The 23,061-nt window shown below is 41.0% G+C and overlaps 1 protein-coding gene and 1 long non-coding RNA gene across 3 annotated transcripts; both read right to left on the bottom strand.

Annotated features, from left to right (window-relative positions):
- Nucleotides 1–12,022: 12,022 nt before the first annotated feature.
- Nucleotides 12,023–16,153, bottom strand: LOC142367775 (uncharacterized). Its single transcript, XR_012767173.1, has 3 exons — nucleotides 16,086–16,153; nucleotides 15,106–15,166; nucleotides 12,023–12,180 (listed from the first exon to the last, which is right to left on the bottom strand). It is a non-coding gene; the product is annotated as an uncharacterized LOC142367775 (long non-coding RNA).
- Nucleotides 16,154–17,505: 1,352 nt separating this feature from the next.
- On the bottom strand, nucleotides 17,506–21,627 carry LOC142367689 (C-type lectin domain family 4 member C-like). Of its 2 annotated transcripts, XM_075449710.1 has the most exons (8): nucleotides 21,533–21,627; nucleotides 21,395–21,454; nucleotides 20,754–20,879; nucleotides 20,493–20,570; nucleotides 18,592–18,642; nucleotides 18,242–18,393; nucleotides 18,002–18,126; nucleotides 17,506–17,910 (listed from the first exon to the last, which is right to left on the bottom strand). In XM_075449710.1, the coding sequence occupies exons 1-8, from the start codon at nucleotides 21,588–21,590 to the stop codon at nucleotides 17,721–17,723; spliced, it is 840 nt and encodes a 279-aa protein (XP_075305825.1). In that variant the 5' UTR covers nucleotides 21,591–21,627; the 3' UTR covers nucleotides 17,506–17,720. The 2 variants fall into 2 exon arrangements, with proteins under 2 accessions (XP_075305825.1, XP_075305826.1); XM_075449711.1 differs by lacking the exon at nucleotides 21,395–21,454.
- Nucleotides 21,628–23,061: the final 1,434 nt, after the last annotated feature.

Below are 23,061 nucleotides of genomic sequence, written 5' to 3'. Positions count from 1 at the left end.
GGTGGTGGCCCAGCACCGCCACCTCTAACGGAAGGCCAGTGGCTGAGGGAATCCCTGGAGGGAGTCCACCCTCAAGACACAAGTCTCTTTATAAAATATAATAGGCCTATATATGTCTTTTTTAAGCCTATTCATAAAAATATTTATTTGTCTATTATGTCTTTTTTTTCTTTTGTCCCAACAAAATTCTGATGGTGCCGCTCAAAAAGATAATTGTCTGTAAATGCTAAAACATCTATGCGCAGTCTGATAACCATCTCCCGACGAATATTTAATTCTCTGTGCAGTAATGCTGCACCTTCATCCACGGGATCGGTGTCAAAAGGACGAACCATTTTTCATAAAAAAAGTCACCTCCTACTGTCTTCATCTCAGCAGAGCAAAGTCTCACAGACTCATTTCCATCAATCTTCCCTGTTCAGATTTTCCTGGAGGCCAGACTGAGAGACAAAATGGAAAAAGCTGAGGACAAGTTTTGGATCGGACTGACAGACTCAGAGGAAGAAGGCAGATGGTTGTGGGTGGACCACTCTCCTCTGGACAGGTGGTTCGATTGTTGTGAAAACATTTTAGTCCATTTCCAGAATCAAAGTCACCAGTTTTTATTGATCCTTTTCTTCTGTTCTTTATCTCTTAGTTGAGTTTTTGGAGCCCCAAGGAGCCGGACAACTGGAGAGGAAAGAATTCTGCAGGAGAGAACTGTGGGAGGATGGGGGAGAGAGGGGGAGCTGGTGATCTGAAGTGCTGGTTTGATACGTCCTGTGACAAACCTCACAAAAGTATTTGTGAGAAAACAGCACAAACTAGATTGGGTTCTGCTGTATGATGATGAATATATAAATAAAAATATGAATTTCCTAGAAAAGTTCAGAGTATTAAACAAACTCGGCACAGAATCCAGAAGGTGCAGCGATGTGATTTTTGGAAAAACATTTAAAGTTTCCTTCCAAACATGTTGAAAGAATCCTGAAACTTTCTGCTTTGATCATATTTTGTGTTTGATCTGTTTTTACTCATTCATCTCATTATTCTGTGCTACAACAGCAGGGTCACCTGTGAAATATATTAAACTGTTTTTGATCATAAACGCTTTTTGTTGTTCCTTCTTTTGAGTTTCAAACATTACAGTTGGGGGACAATTTCCTGGTTGTTTGAGAAGTTGCAGATTCCTGATGTAAAATAACACAAATTGTAGAGAATAAGTGGATAAAAAGAAGAAAAAAGATGTATTAAACTGATATTAAAGGGACACTGTGTAATTTCTTCCCCCATCTAGTGGTGCAATTTTATTTTGCAAAGTCAAATGAATTTGCTCTCTAGCGCCTCGCGTTTTCAAATGTGCGTTGCAACTTGTTGAACTACTTGTCAAGATTCTCTTTTTCGCTTTTTTGGCAACGAGGATCCCTTCTCCTGTGGCGTGGCATAACTATGGTCTTCCATTGCGAACAAAAGTGCAGGCCATTCAGGCTGGTGAATACCAGAGAATGTCTAATGACGTAGACTGGCGTAGGGTATTCACTGGGTCTGGTCCTTTATTTTATTTTTATTTTCTTTAGCACAAGTTTCTTGTGTTTATATTGAATAAATATATTATATAATATATTATCCAAATTCAATTCAAGGTAAACACAAGAAACTTGTGCTAAAGGAAAAAAAATGGACCAGACTCAGTGAATAATTCCCTATAATCCCTATAATATAGATCAGTGAGCAGTGCTGACCAACATGTCATCGGGGTCAACAGGTGGGAACCTCCTTTCATCAGTGTTTCATCTAGTTGGGCCCATGACACCTCCAGGAGGCTAGAGAGTGATCACTGGCGTCCCAGAGTCACCCCCTTAATGCCAGCCAACACTGCTCCTCACACCACAACAACCATCTTTTACAGCCACAAGCTACCTCAGCCTCTCACCAACTGTACACGTTTGCATGTCGGAATGCCGTTTGCCGCCCCTTTCGCACACCACCTGTGAAAGTGCATGTGGGTGACAGGAGAAGAGGCCGTGAAGATGTTAGCCAACTCGCCTGTAATATAATTTGGTGACCTGAACCACAAATAGTTTTTTTGCACAACTACAACTGACAGAAACCACAGCTCAACATGAACATTTTGTAAAGCAACGCAAACAGAGGCGGCTGGGACCACATCCAACTTTTACCGGCACTTAGAGAGGAAGCATAGAGAAAGGTAAGCCAAGTGTAAGTGAGATTTAGTGAATACTAGCTAAACACGTTTGCTAACTATGTGATGTATGGTTATAAGCATACATCACATACTTTAAGAGTGCTAATTTTGGTGTTAAATACACAAACAAATATATAACTTTATATAGTCAAACACTAAAGCTTATGTGTGTAAGTGTTGTAAGTCTCTGGCTCGCTCATATTTCAATGTGATGGTAAGAAAATTGACTGAATTTGGCCATATTGCACTATGTCAATCAAATCGTTGTGTAACTATTTGAAAGCAATTTGAAAAAGATTCAGTACAGTACAGAGCATGTGAACGGAGCGGACGGTGGAGCGGAGCGGTGACATATGGTGAGAGTGGAGAGCGGTTTTCAATTCAAAAGCCGGAGCGAGGATTTCGCTCCGCTCCAGTTCGCTCCGATGCGCTCACAACGTCAATTAAAAATGTCGGATTATAAAATTTGTAAAATAACATTTTTGATTTAATGTAATCTAGTGTAATAAATTAATAATTAAATAGGAAACATGGGGCAACATGAATGGAGCGAGATGTTACGTTCACAGCTGGGGTCAAGCAGCCATGCGGGCCTTGTCACCCGTAGTAAATGAGGAAGTGAGCAATTCAAGTCGAGGGCGCAACGGTGTGTTCTATGTGTGGCGGAGCTAGCATTAGTTGCAGAGAGAGTGCGGATAATAAACAGGGAAACGCCCGAACTGTAGGGCCTACAAATGCTATCGAGCGTGGATTGTGTATTTCGTCTGGAGTTTTGGGACACGGGAACGCTCGGAACAGGTCAGGTACCGTGAAGACATGTTCCCCTTTATGATTGTCTGAATTAAGCTGACTGCTAAGGTGCTAGTTCTAACCGTGACCCTCGTCTCCTCTGCTTTGCTTCCGTTTCTGCTGATGCTCTCGTGGCCACACACACACACACACACACACACACACACACACACACACACACACACACACACGCATGCCTCTCCCTCCTCCTGCCTAGCCCAGCCTGGGCTCTGTCTTTGCTGTGTCGTGTGATGCATATTTAAGCTGAGTAATCTGGTGGCCTTCGTCCTGACGTGGTAGTTTTCTACCTGGCGCCCAACATTTTCTAAACATTATATTTTGTACGTCAGAGTGGCGATAATTTAACAGCCAGTTAAATAAGACAATACACCAGTCACATCATTAAATCAAACGCCGTGTGTCCCAGGGCCCTGTCATAATTACATGAAGTAAAAATGTCAGAAAATTCCTTCTCCTGAAAATTTGAGCGAGCGTGGAGCGATTTCGCCTGAGCAGCAGGAAAATTAAGGTGAGCGTGGAGCAAGTTTTGAGCAGAGTGTCCTGGCGCAACTTTGAGCGGGGAGCGAATGAGCGAACATCCTCCTGAGCGGGGAGCGGGAATTGCGCTCCGCTCCGTTCACATGCTCTGGTACAGTACAGTGTTAAACAAAGAAGGTTAAGTTGATTTCAGCTCCTTAGTGTTTGCATTTGTTTGCTTGTTTCCTTCGGAGCTAATTGATAACGTGGACATGAAATTTCTTGCGTGTAAACGTTTCCGACTCCCCACTCTGACTGTATACGTGTCCCATACTTTGTGTTTTACAGAGTGAATTGAATGAAAGGGAATTAAATGCTATATCTTGTATATAACCTAACTGAAGAATGATGTATTTACAGTATGTGCAGGTGGGGCCTGACCAGGGGCGTCGAGAGACCTGGTCATTCGGGGCTTCAGCCCCGAATCTCTCTGGACTGACATAGAGACCAATAAAAGAAGCGGGAGAGTATTTATTTTATGTTTGCATCGGTAAAGTTTAATGTTCCTGTTGCATTTGAATGCACCACACAGTTTGTATGACCCCACGTGGAGTGCCTCAACAGCCAATCAGGGGCTACGCAGGCCACGTTCAGCCTCTCAGCTCGAAGGTGAACTGCAGGTGAACTGCAGACGGGCGATTTTTACGTTATTTTCTGACCTTAACCAGAGAAGTAAAGCGCAGCTACTTGTGAAAAGGACAGAAAAAGGAGAAAAATCCCGAGTTACACTGAAAGAAAGTCAGAGCACATATCGATTGGAAGTCCGGAGACAAGTACGTCGGTAAGACGAGTCAGTTATCAAAATAAAGGCTTGTTAACGCTTACCGTCGTCCATGCTAATGCTAGATCTGTGTCTAACAGGCTAACACTCACCTGCCACCTGTAGAGCCGCTGCAAGCTCTGTGGCTAACAGGCTAACCACTCACCTGTCATCTGTAGAGCCGCTGCAAGCTCCGATATCGGCGTACTTTGAAATACAGAGAGCAACGGTGAGAAACTTTTAGCTGCTCTGAGCAGGGCCGGTTCTTCCTACAGGCCACCAAGGCGGCTGCCTGGGGCGCCAAATTGGCAGGGGGCGCCCCCTTTTTTTAAAATTTATTTATTTTATTTTATTTTTTATTTTTTGGGGGGCTTTTTATGCCTTTCATACGGTGGCCGACACATGCAAACGAAAATGCCCCAACCCATATTTTGAATGAAAATGTAATATTATATTACCAGGGCTCTCAAGTCTCACGCAATGAGCGTGAGACACACGCATTTCAACAAGTTCACACGCTCACACGCCACACATGCCATTTCTCACGCTGAGAAATGATCAACTTCGTCGCACAGAAATTCTAATGGCCGATACTATAAACGAGTCAATGGCAGGTTACTGTGCGCTCGTACAGCTCAGAACTATAGTTCTGGTACAGCTGTCTTGATTTAGCAACCCATCGGAAAATCACAAAATAGAATTTCTCAGCCAATCAGAAAACAGAATTTCTTGTTGCCGGGTGAGGTGTGAAATAGCTTTCAGCTGCAAGCACGCGTCCCATGAATGCACAGCGGACATAGCTTATTATGCTCTGAATGCGTGCAGAAGTTGTAGACGAGCTGGAGGTGGAAGAGAACCGTCAGGATCATCAGCAGGTCATATCTTCATTATTTCAATCTTTTATTAGTTACTATAGTTTTCCTACTCTTTGTAAAAGACCAATACATGCCGATTAAAGTGTTCGTTGGAGTAGTAGGCCTAAATATTCAGCACACACCCTTTGACATGAGCAACTTAATGAAAAATGAAAAATATGTAGGAGTGTAATTAAGCTTCCGTGGTTAATTTTTTTCAAAGGTGACTGGTATGAGCAGAATCCCAATAAGACTATCTACAATTGCCAAACTGGTATTAGTTCTGCCGCACTGAAATGCTGATGCAGAGAGGGTTTTTTCCATGGTCGGGCTCAATAAAACCAAGACCAGGAACACTTTGTTTCTGAATGGAACTCTGTCATCCATCATGACTGTGAAAATGGCTGACATTGAGCCACAGTGCTTTAAATGGGAGCCCCCAGTATCAGTCATCAAGCATCAAAATCTGCCACAAACACTTACAACACTCATAAACAAACACACACAGAGAGGGACTGCTCAAGGGGCCCATTTGGGGTTATTTTTTATTCAAGACTTTGCATACCTAAAACAATTTATTTTAAAATATAGCAGAATTTAGTGTAAAAGTGAAGATTTGTGATTTTGGTATAAATAAAACAATTTCTTTGTTCTTTAAGTAGCTAGTTTATGGCGATGGGATACTGCAAGGGACCCCCCCCCAAAAAAAACCCCGAAAGAAACCCCCCCACGCACATGGCCCGGCCCCTGCCCCGCCCGAATCTCACTCCAAGCAAACTTGAAAACTTGAGAGCCCTGATATTACATAAAATATGTGCATGGGTGTCGTCATGACGATGCAGTTGCAAGTCACAGCCACACTGGAACTAGATCACGCTAACGGTCGTAGAAGGTCAACTAGCGACATGAAAAGGACCAAACTGTCTGGTGTGCACAGGGGCGAAAACAAAAAAAAGATGAGGAGGAGAAGAAAGCCCAGTATAGAGGTATGTATTTTCATCTCAGACATTACTTCTAAAATTTAATCAAAATTGTGTTTTCTGTCACTCTTCATGGTTGACGTTTCATTGTAGAAGCTAGCTATCACTGCATAACGTTACTCCGCTAGCATTAGCTATTTCTAGAAAGCTTGTGGGCTATCGATTAGCCTGCTAGCTTAATCCACAAGCTGTCTTTCACAGGCAACAAAATTGTATTTTAAAGGAAACTAAAAACCTAGAGTTAGTCTTGTAAGCCAAACTACTTTAAGAAATAGCCTAGCTAGTTTTCTTTTGTTTTATCATTTAACATTTGTCGAGCCTTCCAGCTAGGTAAACATTCAAAGTAATCAGGTGTGATATTTTGGAGCTTGTGTGTATTGAGTCTTTTATTTTATGCCGATACATATAGACATATATTTAAGGGGAAGTTGTTTTGTTTTCCTAATGCTAATTTAAAAGGAAAAAGAAAGCAATTTGATATGTCATGATGAATGTAAAAGAATATTTCGCTATAATCGTCCTGTTGATTAAAAGCCAAAAAGGCGAACCTTACTTCGCTACAAAACAAAGCTAATTCGCTTTAGAATCTGATGGATAAGGGATACAGCTAAAAGAAACTCGCCTAACACATCAGAAATGTCCAGCCTGACACTATCCAGTAGAGGATATGAATATGCACAGCGTTGTCTATGCACACCGCAAAGACATAGATAGTATAGCCTACTACTAAATTAAAGGCATAATATCAGTTTCTTAATTGTGTAGCAGCTGGTCTTGAAGTGTGTTAAATTTTCATTTTAACACCCCCTTTTTTAATTTTTTTTTCCCGTGGGACAAACCCCCGGACCCCCGTTAAAAATTATTTTCATGTCTGGGCTACAGCCCCGAATGTTTGCTCAAGCTACAGACGCCCCTGGGCCTGACACTTGTCATTACACCTCATTTGCCTTCAAACGTGATTAGAGGTGTTTTCACCCAGGACAGGTGAGGGCTCGATATCCCAAACTTTGTATTGTACATCGCTTCTTTCCTTCAGGGAACGGAGGTTATGAACATAGGATTTTGTCTATTGATACGAGACAAAATCTACTGCTCATTGTAAGTAAAACCGATTTGTTCATTTCTTTGATCATGTGATGAGTGTGTTCATGTAAAAGTACCCAGTCTCCACTCACAGTCCAGTTTATATCTGGTTTATTGATTCGCAGTAACAAGATTAAACAAACTTAACATCAGCAGTTTACTTTGATGCGAACAAGCTGCAGGAAACTGAAACTTCTTAAGCCAACATCTGAATGATCCTCAGATATTTAAACGTTTAAAAGCTGCAAAAGTAATGAGAAGGATAAGAAGATGTCATCATGTCTGCTACTGGCATGGCACAGCTGGAGGAGGGCTGAAAAAAGCTTTCAACCAGAAGGTTGGTAGTTGGATCCACATGGTAAAGTGACCCTAAAGCAGGACCTGAACCCCAGCTGCCCCTGATATGTTCATTGGTGTGTGAGTGTGGAGAAAAACAGAGCTGCATACTGTATGTAGAGCGCATATATATGATAAGAAGCACTAAATGAGCGTTTATGAATGATAAAACACATTTAAAGCTCTTTGTAGAACCTAGTCAAGGTTAGAAAGGTGACATATACTGAAAATACTTTTGAAACTGGCCTAACGATGGGTATCAATATGTGTTTTAACTTTAGTTTTTTAGCACAATGATTTATTTTATTCTTTTTATTCTGTACTATTTTGCAGCAGACATTCGATCCTGTTGTATTGTACTGATGCTTTCAGTGCTCTGAGAAAACAAATCTGAATCAAAACATTATTCCCAGCAGAGTATTTTGCTTTTTTTTAATATTTGGAACTTTAAATGTCTGTACTGAGATTATTTGAAAGACTTCACACACATGAATTCCTACCAGATCCTGCTTCTTTCTCACAAATACTTTTGTGAGGCACAGCGCAGAATTTATCAAACCAGCACTTCAGGTTATCAGCTCCTGCTCGGTTCCCCATCCTCACATAGTCCTGTCCATCAGGACTTTCTGCACGACTGTTGTCGGGCTGGCCAGGAGCCCAAAACGTTAACCTAACACATGAAGAACAAAGAGCAGGTTGAATAGAAACGGGTGACTTTGATTCTGGAAATGGACTAAAATGTTTTCACAACAATCGAACCTTGTGTCCAGAGGTGAGCGGTCCACCCACAACCATCTGCCTTCTTCCTCTGAGTCTGTCAGTCCGATCCAGAACATGTCCTCATTCTCCTCCATTTTGTCTCTTACTCTAATCTCCAGGAATCTCTGAACAGGGAAAGTTGATGAAAATGAGTCTGTGAGACTTTTCTCTGCTGAGATGAAGAAATGTGAGGATATGATAAAATGAGAGGGAACTTGAACCTGCAGCAGTGTTTCATACCTGCTCCTCCCTGCTGTTTATCTTCACCAGGTCTCCTCCTTTACGTCGACATTCATCTCTGCTCTTTGTCCAGGAATTTTTCATGGTGCTGAAATAATAGCACTTTCCTCCATGTCACTCCCAGACTGCTTCAGCAGTCAGAGTTGAAAATCATTGAAAGAAAGAAAAAGGTTAAATCCGAAGTTAGTTCAGGTTAATTTAAAAGAAATAAACAAAAAATAGACTTTGTAATTAAAAAAGAAAGATGCAGCAGCCTGATTTATAAATATAAACATTAAGCTTGAAAGAATGGCTCAACAATTATAACGTCTGTTTTTTCCTTTGTAAATTCTAACATTCTTTCATTTTACATGACATGTAGCTGTTTCAGGATGATGTTTACATGTAGTTACACTGTAGTATGGCTGGGCGGTAAAACTATAACGCTTTCTTGAGGAATAACTTTTCCTCAAAAGCGATATGAAACATGGCCGATGTTCTTTTTCATAGATTACATTCGTCCATTTTTCTTTATAATTTTTTTTTGGGGCTTTTGTGCCTTTAATGAATAAGATCGTTCAGAGAAACAGGAAGCAGGGGGCAGAGAGAGGGGGAACAACACGCAGCAAAGGGCTGTCCGATGTGGGACTCGAACCGGGGCCAGCTGCAGCGAGGACTATAGCCTCTTGTACATGGGGCGCCTGCTACCCACTACACCACGGACCACCCCACATTTGTCCACCTTTTGACAGACAACACGAACAGCCAATGACAACAAGAGTTGCGCGTGCTGAACCAATCACGTGGCTGGAATAGAGCCATGCCAGCAGCTAGTCGTGGCGTGTTTGTTTGTGCTGCTGTAGCAGTATAAAGAAAGAAAATGGCTGTGTTCGAAACCGCATACTTCTCCTGCTACTTCCACTACTCATACTAACTTTTTGAGTTAGTATGCGAGTTTTAGTATGCAAAATTCCCGGATGCACACTAGATTCGCCGAAATGTTGAGTATGCATCATGAGTTTACTACTCGTACTCAAACTACCCAAGATGCAACATAACGTGACGTCGCCAATCTTCATTTCCTGTCAAAACGGCAGTTTCAAGCTAGCTACAACGAGGGTAGGTTCACTTCCTGTTTTCAAAACAAAAGCACCAATCGTATCGTAATGGCTTTCCCGATGATAAAAGGCAACAGGTATTTTATTTTGTGAAAATAACCGGAAGTGCGTTGCTCACTGCGGCTAGCTTTAGTAGCTCCGAATTCGTGGAAACAAAATTGTAAATAGCCGATATTTTGTCAGATTTTCAACACGTTGGGGATCTAAACGACTACTTTCTCGCCTGAAAATGTTTCAAATGTTGCTAAAGTTTACAGAGTTTAGAGCTTAAGCGAAATCAGCTTCAGGCCGGCTGATTTCTGCTCGGGCAGGAGCAAAATGCATTGTGGGTAAACGCTCTGCATACTGTCTGATCGATGAGTATGCAGTATGGAAGTATGTAGTTTGCAAGTATGTAGTATGTAGTATGCAGTTTCGAACTATGAGTGCTCCCTCTGAAGAAACGACGGAAGACGCAGCCCAAGACGTAAGGGATGACATCGTTGATGACATTGTTGATAAGAAGGGCCCGAAAGGTTCGGTGGTGTGGAGGTATTTTGGTTTTTTTAAAGTCCGACACCAAACAGAGTAGCGTGCACTGCTAATTATGTCGAGCACATGTTCCAACAAAGACGGGGAATACCACTAATCTGTTCCATCACCTGAAGCAGCGCCACCCGTCTGAGCACGGAGAATGCTAACTGTTACCAACACAGCCCGGAACAGGTGCTAATCTTCCCCTGATAACAGCGCCTGTGCAGCAGCAGACCACAGAGTCTGCTTCATCCAGCGCCGTGTGACACAAAGTCTGAGAGATGTCTGTTACAGATGCAGCTTATTGTGCTGCTAAAGACATGCTGCCAATAAGCAGAGTGGAAAATAAGGGGTTCAAGTGGATGCTGAAAGTTATGGACCCGATATATATCAATATCGACTGATATAAAAAAAAAAAAAAAAAAAATCAACATTTGACTTTTGCCCATATCGCCCAGCCCTCGCTGTGGAAGTTGTGAGGCTGCACAGTTTTGTTTTACCGGAACCTTTCATCAATAAAAAAAGAAGTTTATATCAGTAGGTTCGGGTTACGTTAACCTGGGTGAGTGAATCTACATCAACACATTGAAAACAGATCAGCATCTGTCATCTGCTGAATTTAACTGAAGCAGGTTGTAAACAATCCAGATTTCACCCAAAAAGAGTCACAAGTTGACGTGACGGCACTGAATGAGACTTTTAGACTGAACCTTGTGGAAAGTCTCACCTGAGAAATTCTTCCTCAGAGCTTCATTTTCCTCTTTCAGGGTTTGAAAGGTGTGATGGCTCTCCGAGAAAACAAAAGCTGATAAAGAAAAGACAGCAGTTAGCTCAGGTCACAGACTGATGGTGTACACACAACTTTCATCACAGCGTGGGGCAACAAAAATGAAACATTTGGTCTTTATGCCAGATTTCAAGTGATTTATTATGTATCCGTCCATTCATCCATTCTCTGCCACTTATCTGGTTCCAGTTTTTGGGGGCAACAGTCTAAGCATAGATCTACTAGAGTTACTCAAGCCACCTTAACTGGTTCCTTTTGATGCAGAGGAACAGCAACTCTACTCTGAACCCCTCCCAGTGGACTGAGCTCCTCACCTTTTCCCTACGGCTACCTTTACACGGAAACGATCTGAAACCAAAACGCAAAAGTGGCGTTTCGTTTTCACTTTTAAATCTGCATTTAGACGACCATTTTAGGGTGAAAATCTGCGTGCATACGGAAACGCAAAAGTGTGTGACGTTTCATATTTATCGATGCAGTAAACCCGCCAGATGGCTAGGTGTGAGAAGAGAAGTCTTTCTACTTCTCTACTCATTTCTATGTGATGAGAAACGCAGTTTTGCGTTTTCATCCTTTACACGGTGGCGCGACAGTGGAGCGTTTTCAAGAATTCCACTCTGAAGGGCGGTTTCACTTTTTGCGTTTTCATGCCCCCAAAACGCCATTACCATCTAAACGATAAAGTGCATCCGCAAAAAGGTTTTGCGTTTTTAACCCGTTTTCGTTTCCGTGTAAACTACCCCTAAAACTGAGCCCATACAGCCTTGAGAGAGCTACTTGTTGCACAGGTGGCGTCCTATCATGATACCACGCTGGAATTCATATTCAATGAATAATATAGTGCAGCTCCTAGGATCTCTGAGGCACTCAAACCCTACCACCACAACACGATTGCAGTCCATAGAGAAGTTCTTAGGTGTTCACTGAAAAGAACACGAGTTGCTAAAAAGTTAAATTAAATCTAAAATCACAAGAAACGTTATGTTCTGTTGTGTTTATCATCAGATAAACGTGTTCACTTGTATGCTCTCCTCCTCTCTACATTTGTTTTTATTCCTAGAAACATTTTCCTGCTAATTTAATTCACAGTAAATCAGCCTCTTGTTCATTTGTAAAAATGAAGCAGTACGAACTCACAGAAACGGTAAATGACGAATAGAGCAGCTGCCAGCAGGAGACAGAGAACCAGCAGAGCCACTCTCTCTGATGCCAGCTTCAATCCTCTGTTTGGTTTTTCCTGTTGAGAGGCAGCCGCTTCACCTGAGAAGCGTTTAGAGGAGAATCACGCCAAAAATCAAGGGTTAATCTTTCTTAAAGGTCCTATGGTATGACATTTTCACTTTTTAAGGTTGTTTCACATTAATATGAGTTCCTCTAGCCTGCCTGCAGTCCCCCAGGGGCTAAAAATGGCGATAGACCTAAACCATGCACTGGAAATTATTCTCCGCCTTTGGTAATGTGACCATGCAGATGGCCTGATCGGGAAAGCCGCCGCTTATGACGTGGAGGTTCTTTCCACCCAGACCCCATATATGGCTATGCCAAAACTGCCTTTCCATTCGCCCCCTTACTTGGGGAAGGATCTCATTCCCGAGTAAGTAATTTAACGCTCTATTATTGTGTTGCTTTCCTGCATGTACAGTATAGTTACATAGCTTGTTACCACAGGAAAGGGTTTGTATCGTTAGCAGCTAACTTTAGCTAACGGTTAGCTATGCAACTAATAGCATCTGCAAGCTCTTATCTCTGTCAACTGGGCTGTTGGAGGTGTTTGCATGCCCATGAGATGGTTAGCTCGCTCATTTTAGACCAAAACCCCCTACTTCAAGCTTCCTGAAGAAGAATGAATCCGCAAATTCAGTGCATTTCATCAGGATAATGATTCATTCATGGTTCCAGAGTCAAAACGGTCAGTCTGTCTTTGTCGTTAGCTCTGCAGCTAATAGCTCGGTCACTGTCGCTAATGTAACGGTAAATAACATGAGGTATGCGAGTGGACACCTCATTTACTGTAACGCGAGTGTTGTGTACTTATTTGTTGTTTTGATAGCCGTCCTGCTGTTGGTGTTATGGCGAGCACAATATCTGCCTTTCCCCTGATTGAAATGACTCGCGCTACGTGCATCTTTGCAAACCAGAGCAATCAGCTGAGAAACTCAAAATCCTCACTCCTGCTTTCCCCTTCACGTACGCCTTTTTTGCTGTGTCTTGTGTAGCACTTGCTTGATGTTTGACTGTGTTAGGAGAGTTGTTCAGTAACTACTTCGTCATATTGTCAAAGTAAGCTCATTTCAACAGGTTTCGCTAGTTTTACGGCATAGGGCTGCCGTGCCATCTACGTGCCATAGCGATTCACAAAACATTTGCGCAAGGTACCATGGGTGTAAGTAAGGCCACACCCCCACTAAACAGCTCATTCTGAGGATCCAAAGGAAAGCTCATTTTTGGGGCTGGCTGTAATTCTGCACCAAGGCAGAATTTTGGGGAAAAAAACTCAGATACAGTATTAGAGGACCACTAAAGCCTATAAAAATACATAAAAGCCTCCATTTATTTTCATGCCATAGGACCTTTAAATCTAACGTTATGGTTAAAACTAGCAAAGAAACAGGGATGTTGTCACTGTGGGACTCAGTTTATTTTACAACCACCCACTTCCACCTGCAGAAATGTTAAAACCAGCTGCTCCCACAAGGCTTTGCACATATGTGAAGTTAAATATCCCACGAAGACAGGCTCTGACCCAATTTAACCCCTGATCACAATTAGATTAAATTAAACAATTACACAAAACACTGCATTTCTGTTCTGATGACCGAAACTTTTGAATTGAGTCATTCACAGCAAACTTTGAGATGTCTGTTAAACTTCAACGAACCACTCTGCAGTTCACCAGCCTATGTGTGTCACCATGGAAACCTCTTTGAAGCAGAGAACTCATTGCTCTCTGCATGCTTTTGGCTCCACTCCACCTTAAATCCTCCTGTTTCACATTTATAAGCAGGACACAACATCTTATGAACCACGACACACTGTCGTGCAGTTGTGTGCAGACAGAAGAACATCGAAGTGTTTATCACTGTGCAGAATCTGGTTCCACTTTTAACTGATATCATATCTTTTCATGCTGATAACTGTGAAACAGGATGTTTGTTTGGCACTATCTGCATGATATTGCATCAAAGTTTGTTGCTTCCTCATTTTACCTCTTTGCCTCTTTTTGAAAACAAACTTTACGTTTATTTTCCTTCATTCTTAATTTGCTAAAACATAATATGTTATTGTTCCATTTGCCAAACTTAAATCTAATAACGTAATGATGTATTATGACAGTAAATGGACTTAAATTTCAAACATTGTTTCTCAGGTCCTGTTTGCCCATTTAAGGTGTCATTTTCTGTCGTGTGTGGTTGTTGTTTGTGTGATGAAGACCACTCAGATCTGAGTGCAGGTTGCTCTTCATCTTCCTGCTGATTTCCCACCTCTGACAGAGTCTGATAATGTGGTTTCCTTTTATTTATTGTGAGCTTTGACGTTAGCTGTAATGTAATATCCTCATTTGTAAGTTGCTTTGGATAAAAGCGTCTGCTAAATCAAATCCAATCAAATCAAATTTATTTATATAGCACATTTCATGTACTAACAGTTCAACGTGCTTTACATAAAATAAAAGCATTGCAGCAGGGAGTGTAAGAAGCATTAAAAATACATAAAATAATATAAAGAGAAACAAATAAAATCATTTAGATGAATTTAAAAACAAGCAACAGTCCAGATAAGTTCAAAGATAGCGTGCAGATTTCATGCATAGACACATGAGAACAGAAATGTTTTTAACCTGGATTTAAAAATGTCTCCATTTGGTGAAAGTTTAATCTCCACTGGCAGTTTGTTCCACTTGTTTGCAGCATAACAGCTAAATGCTGCTTCTCCATGTTTAGTCTGGACTCTGGACTGGACCAGCTGACCTGAGTCCTTGGATCAAAGAGCTCTGCTGGGTTTATATTCTCTGAACATATCACATATGTATTTTGGGCCTAAACCGTTCTGGGATTTGTAAACCATCAGCAGGCTTTTAAAATCTATTCTGTGACTGACTGGAAGCCAGTGTAAAGATTTCAAAACTGGTGTGATGTGTTCAGATCTCTTAGTCCGGGTTAAATGCATAAACATTAACGTTCGTACCTTCGGTGTATCTCTGTGGACGGATCATCATGCAGACACCTCAGAGTTAGTCCAACTTGATCTGAAACACAAACATATTTAAACCTTGCGGTATCAACTGAACCCTTATCAAAAGCTTTTCAATTTTGTTTAAATTTCTGCTGAATAATGGTGAAAATTTATGACAGAAAAATGTCAAATACTACACACAGGGGGGGAAACTGGCAGACTTTTACTGAGGGAATATAAGGTTTAAAGATCCTCTGTTTGGCAAATTTATAGAGAAAACAAAGGCAACTTCTTTGCTGTTAAAAGCTACGTGTTCCTTATTTTTTTTTACCACTTCACTTCCTTTCTAACCTTTTTTGGGCAATATTCGAGCTGTGTCAGACAACACCGGAGGTGGATATTAATAGGCTCCCACAAAACACTCAAACTTAAGTCAAAACTAATGGAATACTTGCTGTTTTATACATTTTTAGATTAATAAAGTAGCCGAGAATGAAAACCTTGGATGTGCAATTTCTAAGGCTGAGATATGTTTTAACAGTCATCTTTCGTCTTAAATTAAACCCTTTGAAATGTGACATTTTTTGTTTCTAAGTGATCAATTAAAAAAGTTTAATGTGAGACGCGACAGATGAACAGGGCGGGAAACCAAACTGATAGATATCACCGTAAAACTTCCAGCCGATTACTCACATTTTAAAACATATTCTGTTGTTTTAAAGTGTTCCGAAAGTCTGTTTAAAATACAACTGAAGTATTTTCTGATTAAATGTGCACTAATTGGCATAAAGTGACAAAGTGTAGTAAAATAAACACCTACTGGTGAACTTTAGAGGTTTTGCATCAGACTGAAGACATGTTGTAGAATCAGAATAAAATACCAGAAACAAAATGCTTTTGTCTTTAGTGTCTAATTGAACTCTGCAGGAACTTATGATGATGTCTCAGATGTTCTTTGAGTATTTTGCAGACAGAAAAGCATCAAGACTCACCACGAACGTGTCCTCGCTGCTCTTCAGACGCGTCAGGAAGAAATTCTGTGCGACGCCTTCGTGTTTCACAGTTTTGTGTTGAATGAACTTCCTGAAAAACTGATTATTTATAATCTTTGTCAGTGAGGTCACAGTTTATATTTTTGAAAACGAAGGCATTTAAACTTAGGAGGGTCTAAGGTGAAGAAAGTTGCAATTCAGTTTGTTCAAGAGGGGGAGAAAGTTAATAAGACGATAAGGAGGCACGGCAGCTTGGAGGATGCTTGTGATTGGGAGATGCAGGTAGATTTAGGAAATAAACTTGTTGTTCCCCAGGAGATAGCCTCTACAAATCTAAGGCCTGATATAGTCTTGTGGTCCAGGAGTAGAATGAGAGTCTATTTCATAGAGCTGACTGTTCCCTGGTAGGAATTAGTAGCAGAAGCATATGAAAGGAAAAAGCTTAGGTATGTGGAGTTGGGGGCAGAAGCAGAGCAGCGAGGATGGAAGCTTAGAATCTGTCCAGTGGAAGTAGGATGTAGAGGATTTGTTGAAAAGCCTGTTGTCTCAGTGGAGGGTGCGGCCCATGTGAGCCTTTTGAAACCAGACGGCCATTTTAGGTGAGTTGGCTTTGAGTGAGTTGTATGGCTTTGTTTCTGCTGGCATTTTTAGTGATTATAGGACTGTTTAGATGAGTTTGTCTACTGAATCTGCTAGTGTGTCTTGTCCTGCCTCCACCTCTGGACCCTCTATATTTTCATTACCCCCTACCCGAACCAGGGTTTGAATCCCATTCCTACTTATCTTTACCTCTTTTATTTCTCTCCCTACCAGAACCAGGGTTTGCATCCCCACCCCGCTGTGACTGTTGTGCAGTTGGTGAGAGGCTGAGGTAGCTTATGGCTGTAAATATGGTTGTTGTGGTGTGAGGAGCAGTGATGGGTGGCATTAGGGGGGTGACTCTGGGACACCAGTTATCACCGTCTAGCCTCCTGGAGGTGGTGTGGGCCCAACTAGATGAAACACCGATGAAAGGAGGTTCCCATCTGATGACCCCAATGACATGTTGGTCAGCACTGCTCACTGATCTATATTATAGGGAGTATAGGGAATTATTCACTGAGTCTGGTCCATTTTTTTTCCTTTAGCACAAGTTTCTTGTGTTTACCTTGAATTGAATTTGGATAATATATAATATATTTATATGTATATTTGATACTTTTTTTCATTTACATCCTTCTTAATATCAGTTTAATACTTCCTTTTCCCTCTTTTTATCCAATTTTTCTCTACAATTTGTGTTATTTTACATCAGGAATCTGCAACTCCTCAAACTACCAGGAAATAGTCCCCCAACTGTAATGTTTGAAACTCAAAAGAAGGAACAACAAAAAGCGTTTATGATCAAAAACAGTTTAATATATTTCACAGGTGACCCTGCTGTTGTAGCACAGAATAATGAGATGAATGAGAAAACAGATCAAACACAAAATATGATCAAAGCAGAAAGTTTCAGGATTCTTTCTACATGTTTGGAAGGAAACTTTAAATGTTTTTCCAAAAATCGCATCGCTGCACCTTCTGGATTCTGTGCTGAGTTTGTTTAATACTCTGAACTTTTCTAGGAAATTCATATTTTTATTTATATATTCATCATCATACAGCAGAACCCAATCTAGTTTGTGCTGTTTTCTCACAAATACTTTTGTGAGGTTTGTCACAGGACGTATCAAACCAGCACTTCAGATCACCAGCTCCCCCTCTCTCCCCCATCCTCACACAGTTCTCTCCTGCAGAATTCTTTTCTCTCCAGTTGTCCGGCTCCTTGGGGCTCCAAAAAGTCAAACTAAGAGATAAAGAACAGAAGAAAAGGATCAATAAAAACTGGTGACTTTGATTCTGGAAATGGACTAAAATGTTTTCACAACAATTCGAACCATGTGTCCAGAGGTGAGCGGTCCACCCACAACCATCTGCCTTCTTCCTCTGAGTCTGTCAGTCCGATCCAAAACTTGTCCTCAGCTTCTTCCATTTTGTCTCTTAGTCTGGCCTCCAGGAAAATCTGAACAGGGAAGATTGATGGAAATGAGTCTGTGAGACTTTTCTCTGCTGAGATGGAGAAACATGAGGATGTGATAAAATGAGAGGGAACTTGAACCTGCAGCAGTGTTTCATACCTGCTCCTCCCTGCTTTTTATCTTCACCAGCTCTCCTCCTTTACGTCCACATTCATCTCTGCTCTTTGTCCAGGAATATTTCATGGTGCTGAAATAATAGCACTTTTCTACATAGTGCTCCCAGCCGACCTCACACTTCAGAACTGGCTCATCTTCGAACAGATAACAGCAAAGACTTCACTGAGTCAGGTGGAAGAAATCAGAGTTCATGTTTGTGTGATTCGGAGGCAGCAGGAGGCGCCTTCTGTCCTGCAGCTGAAAACAAACTTCCTGAATCTGTCAGTCCATCAAAGTTTCTTTAACCATCATCAGAGGAAACGAATGTGAGAAAAACAAAATCCAGAACTCACTGGTTACTTGATCAGGCAGTCGACACACAGGATGTGGATGAGTGGTCTTTTCTGTTTTGAGAGATGATGAAAAGTTCGGACTTCTGTCTTATTTTGCCTTTACTGGACATGTTATCATTACTGGACATTGGACAATGATAACAGCTGCACAACCTTCCACTGTTGTATAAAACCTGTTAAAACATCTGCTTGTCCTTTGGTTTTAAACCTTCACTGTGAACACTTCAGCTGCTCATTCTGTAAATGACCTTTAATATGATTATTGTTTCTAAGTACATAGTGTTTTCATTCAGTTTACTCATATTCTTTGAAGCCGGGTTATTATGTCATTATATGCATTCAACGCCAAAACGGACCTTTTATTTTGAAAGTGCCTCTGTTCGAAAACATACTGAGTCGGTGTGAATTGAGAAAGTGTGCCTGGGTGCCGTCTGGTAAAATACAAGATCAATATTGACACATTCGTTTCCTTTTGTGGCAATGTGGATGAAACAGAATGTCATTTATTTTGGGATTGCACCTACTCTCATGTCTTTTGGATTGACCAAAATAACTAAATTTACTTCTATTACAAACTGAATATTCAGCATGTTTTATTTGGTCTGACGCAAAATGAGGAAAGAAATCCAGGAAAATTTTATATTATCAACCTTCTATTGATACTTGCTGAATTTCACATTCATTTTACTAAATTTACAGAGTCCTGCCTCCAAACTTTATTGTATTTAAAGCACTCTTTTCATCCTTTTATGATCTTTGAAAAATTGTATAAATTCTAAAGCCAGCAAAACAAGAAGGTTATGTGAAGAATATAATTTAATTTGAATCCTATACCTCGAGCTCTTTTATTTCATTTATTTATTTTTCTTTTGCTTATTTTATTAATGGATCTCTAGTTTAAAGCAATACTATGTAACATTTCTACCTTAAAATAACAGCTTGAAAAAAATTGTGCGGCTAGAATGAGTTTTAATATTACGATTGGCCTGTCTCCTATGCCCTTCGGGGGTCTGAGTTGGAAAAAACTGCGCTATGTAACTTTGCTGGAGCGGCCCGGGAGCTGAGTGGAAGTACTTCAACTTGCTTTCTGGCACACCTACCGCAAAAACAAATAGACCCCTCTCACGCTCCCAGGTACATTTGATTACTCTTACCTTCTCGGTCGACATAGCTTGCACCTTCTGACTCCTCGCCGGTTCGTCAACAAACGTGAAACGTGAAAGCGAAAGGGTGTTGTATTTACGACAGTGTAACCGTACATTACCTCCAAGCCTGTAGGGGGAGCTCCAGAGTGGACTTTTTGAGAAGTTACATTGTATCGCTTTAAAATTGTGATCGCGAACTCTGAAAACAATAATAATGTCGCCTCTAAATGATCAAAGGGCTATGATTCAAAAAGCTTTGTCTAAAAAAGGATAGAAATGTTTTTTGTTTGTTCTCTGTTTTTTTTTAGCTCTTGTTCATGAGTGAATAAGGTTCACTAAAATAAAACTATGAACCATCAGTCAAGGCCTATGACCATCATTCAGCCGGGGATGCTATACATTCATCTTGCAGTAACTTTAAACACCAGGGAATGTTTAATTAGAAACTCTTTCCAGCAGTGTGGTTGCTGTCCGCTCTAAATTCTGTGACATCGACAGATCTTAATGAGCTGTGGAAGTTGTGCAGAGGCTGCACAGTTTTGTTTTAACAGAACCTTTCATCAATAAAATAATCTGGATCGACTTTTTGCGTCAGAACCTGAGCAGAAATAACATAAATCTCTTGCACTGTTTAAGATCCTTCACAGAAAGAGTGACATGAGATGTGTGTTTGAGTTAAACACCTGAAACAGTCCAAGTCTGTCTGAACTTCTCCGTCTTTTTCTGTACAGTTTGAGATCTTGAGAACATGCTTACCTTTTAAACCTTTCTTCAACGTTTCATGCTGAATTTCAACCTCTTTGAGCTTTTTCTTGGTTTCCATGTTGTGAAATACTGATTTTAAAGAAAAACAAAAGGGCAAATGGGTCATATTTTTCTTTTGAAATTAATTTCATTCTCAGTTCTGTTGTAACATCGATGATTTAAAAAAAGGATCTGCTCCATTTTGTTTTTTCTAATGTCTATTATTGAATTTATTAGAGTCAGAGTTGACTAACCCTAACCCAAAAAACTCACCGCTGAGTCCCAGAGCGATGACAGCAGCTACCAGGAGGACGCTCAGAACCAGCAGCGCCGCTCGCTCTGTGGTGATCTTCGACTTTCCGTTCGACCCGACTTGTTGTTTTCTCCCGTTAGCAGAGGCTGACGTGTGAAAAAGACGCAGAATTTAATTGATTACACTCTATTTATTCATATCGTTGCTTAATATATTTGCACATGTACCAAACACATTCTGCTGGTTGTAGGGAGCTCATTTTCTGCAAATAGCAACACATAAAGTTCAAATTAGGTGTTACTAATGCATCTACAAGAACAGGAAACCTGCAGCTTCTCATAGTGTTAAGGAGGATTATTATCTGTATGTATAAAACACTTCTGCAAAGTCTCTTATTTCCACATTTTCCCCTGCAACGCCCATCTTTTGCTCATCCCTGCCTCATTCTTGTCCTTATTTCTGTTTTTTTTCCTTTTTTGTGCAGTTAACTATTCAGAAAAAGAGACGTAGGAAAGAGGAAGCTGACAGTAAATTAACTGGTTAAGTCTATTTATCGTGTACATCAAGTTTCAACTTATTGTGATTGAGGAATATGAATAAAAACGGATTCTGCTGCTGGTTTTTAGTGACCACAGGTTTTTTTGGCTGGTTATTAACCTACTTGGCTGTTCTGAGTTCAAAATATTGACTTCGGAGTACGTGGCTGATGAGGACAACGTACCTGAAACCATAACACAAAGTGGTTAGTTTTAAAATGGGATTTTAAACCCAAACTAGATAGATAGATAGATCAGCTCACCGTTGGCCCTCGGTCTTGTGAACTTCACATCAGCGTACGTTACATCAGCTTCGGGCATTTTGCTGCCGTGTGACCATCTGTGAGTCCGAAGCAGAACAGCCTCTGCTTTAAAAGAAGAAGAAGAAAACTGAAGACAGGGAGGGGTTTATTCAGCCACTTGTTCAGCTTTTTTTTGGTAGTTAGTCATCTGAGTGAAGAGTTCTCTTCCTCTGGCTAAGATATGCAATAGATATTCTGTATGAGGGAAGTGACAATTCAAGAAGAAGCCGATCTTGTTTCTAATCTTAGGTTTGAGTATTTCAGAGGAAGTCTCTGAGTAATGATGAGATGCGTTTGTGTTGCGATGTTTGTCACATTTTTTATCTTCACGGACTGAATTTCTACCCACAATGACAGAAAAATACAAATTGAAAAGTACGTATAAATGAACTTAAATGTAAATGTTAGATGATACAGTTTGATACTCTAAAGCACAGCAGTGCAGTCATATGAAAGTGCCACCTTCATCATCTTATTATATTAGAAAGAATCCTGAACACGAGGACCAGTTTCATTCAGAAATGGTAAATAATTTTGACAGTTTTTTTTAACCCTGTATGTTTCTATTGATTTGGGGATATTTTTCTGTATTATTCAGTATAAATGTGTTGAACTTCATTTTGTCCCCTACTCAAGATGTAAAGGAAATGATCCAAAGAGGCTTCTTGTAGTTATTTTTTTCTATATATATATATATATATATATATATATATATATCAACAACATCTCAAGCAGCATCACACTGAACACAGGGGCCCCCCAAGGCTGTGTGCTCGGCCCCCTGCTCTTCACCCTGCTGACACACGACTGCTCAACATCCCTCAGCACCAATCACATAGTGAAGTTTGCGGACGATACAACTCTGGTGGGTCTCACCACCAAGGGCGACGAGACTCACTACAGGAAGGAGGTCGACCTTCTGACCACGTGGTGCAGAAACAGCAATCTCCTACTGAATGTCAGCAAGACCAAGGAGATTGTTGTCAACTTCAAGAGAGACCACACCCATCACCTGCCACTGACCATCGATGGTGCTGCTGTGGAGAGAGTGAGCAGCACCAGATTCCTGGGGGTGCACATCAGTGAGGACCTCTCCTGGAACACCAACACTGTTCGGGGGCTTCCCGCCCTCCAGGAGAAGGTTCAGGAGCCTCCGCTCCCGCACCACCAGGCTCACTAACAGCTTTTTCCACCAGGCTGTTAGAATGCTGAACTCTCTACCCCGCCCCCCCCCCCCCCCCCCCACCACACACACACACACACACACACACACTCACACACACACACACACATAGACACAAACACACTCACACTTTGGACTCCGGCCTCTATTTATGGCTGTCTGTCTTTGCACTTGGTCTTTGTCTTGTCATTTGCACTTTTATTGTCACCGTTACTTTCATTTTCTTTTATTTTAGTATGGCAAGTTTAAGCCTGTCCTCATTTGCCGTCTCCTGTGCACTTTAATGTTTACTGTTATGTGTTACTTG

Source organism: Odontesthes bonariensis, chromosome 18 (genome assembly GCF_027942865.1).
Source record: "Odontesthes bonariensis isolate fOdoBon6 chromosome 18, fOdoBon6.hap1, whole genome shotgun sequence".
Classification (NCBI taxonomy): Eukaryota; Metazoa; Chordata; class Actinopteri; order Atheriniformes; family Atherinopsidae; genus Odontesthes; species Odontesthes bonariensis.
The sequence above is the reverse complement of the archived record's forward strand: the minus strand, read 5'-3'. Positions and strand labels throughout refer to the sequence as shown.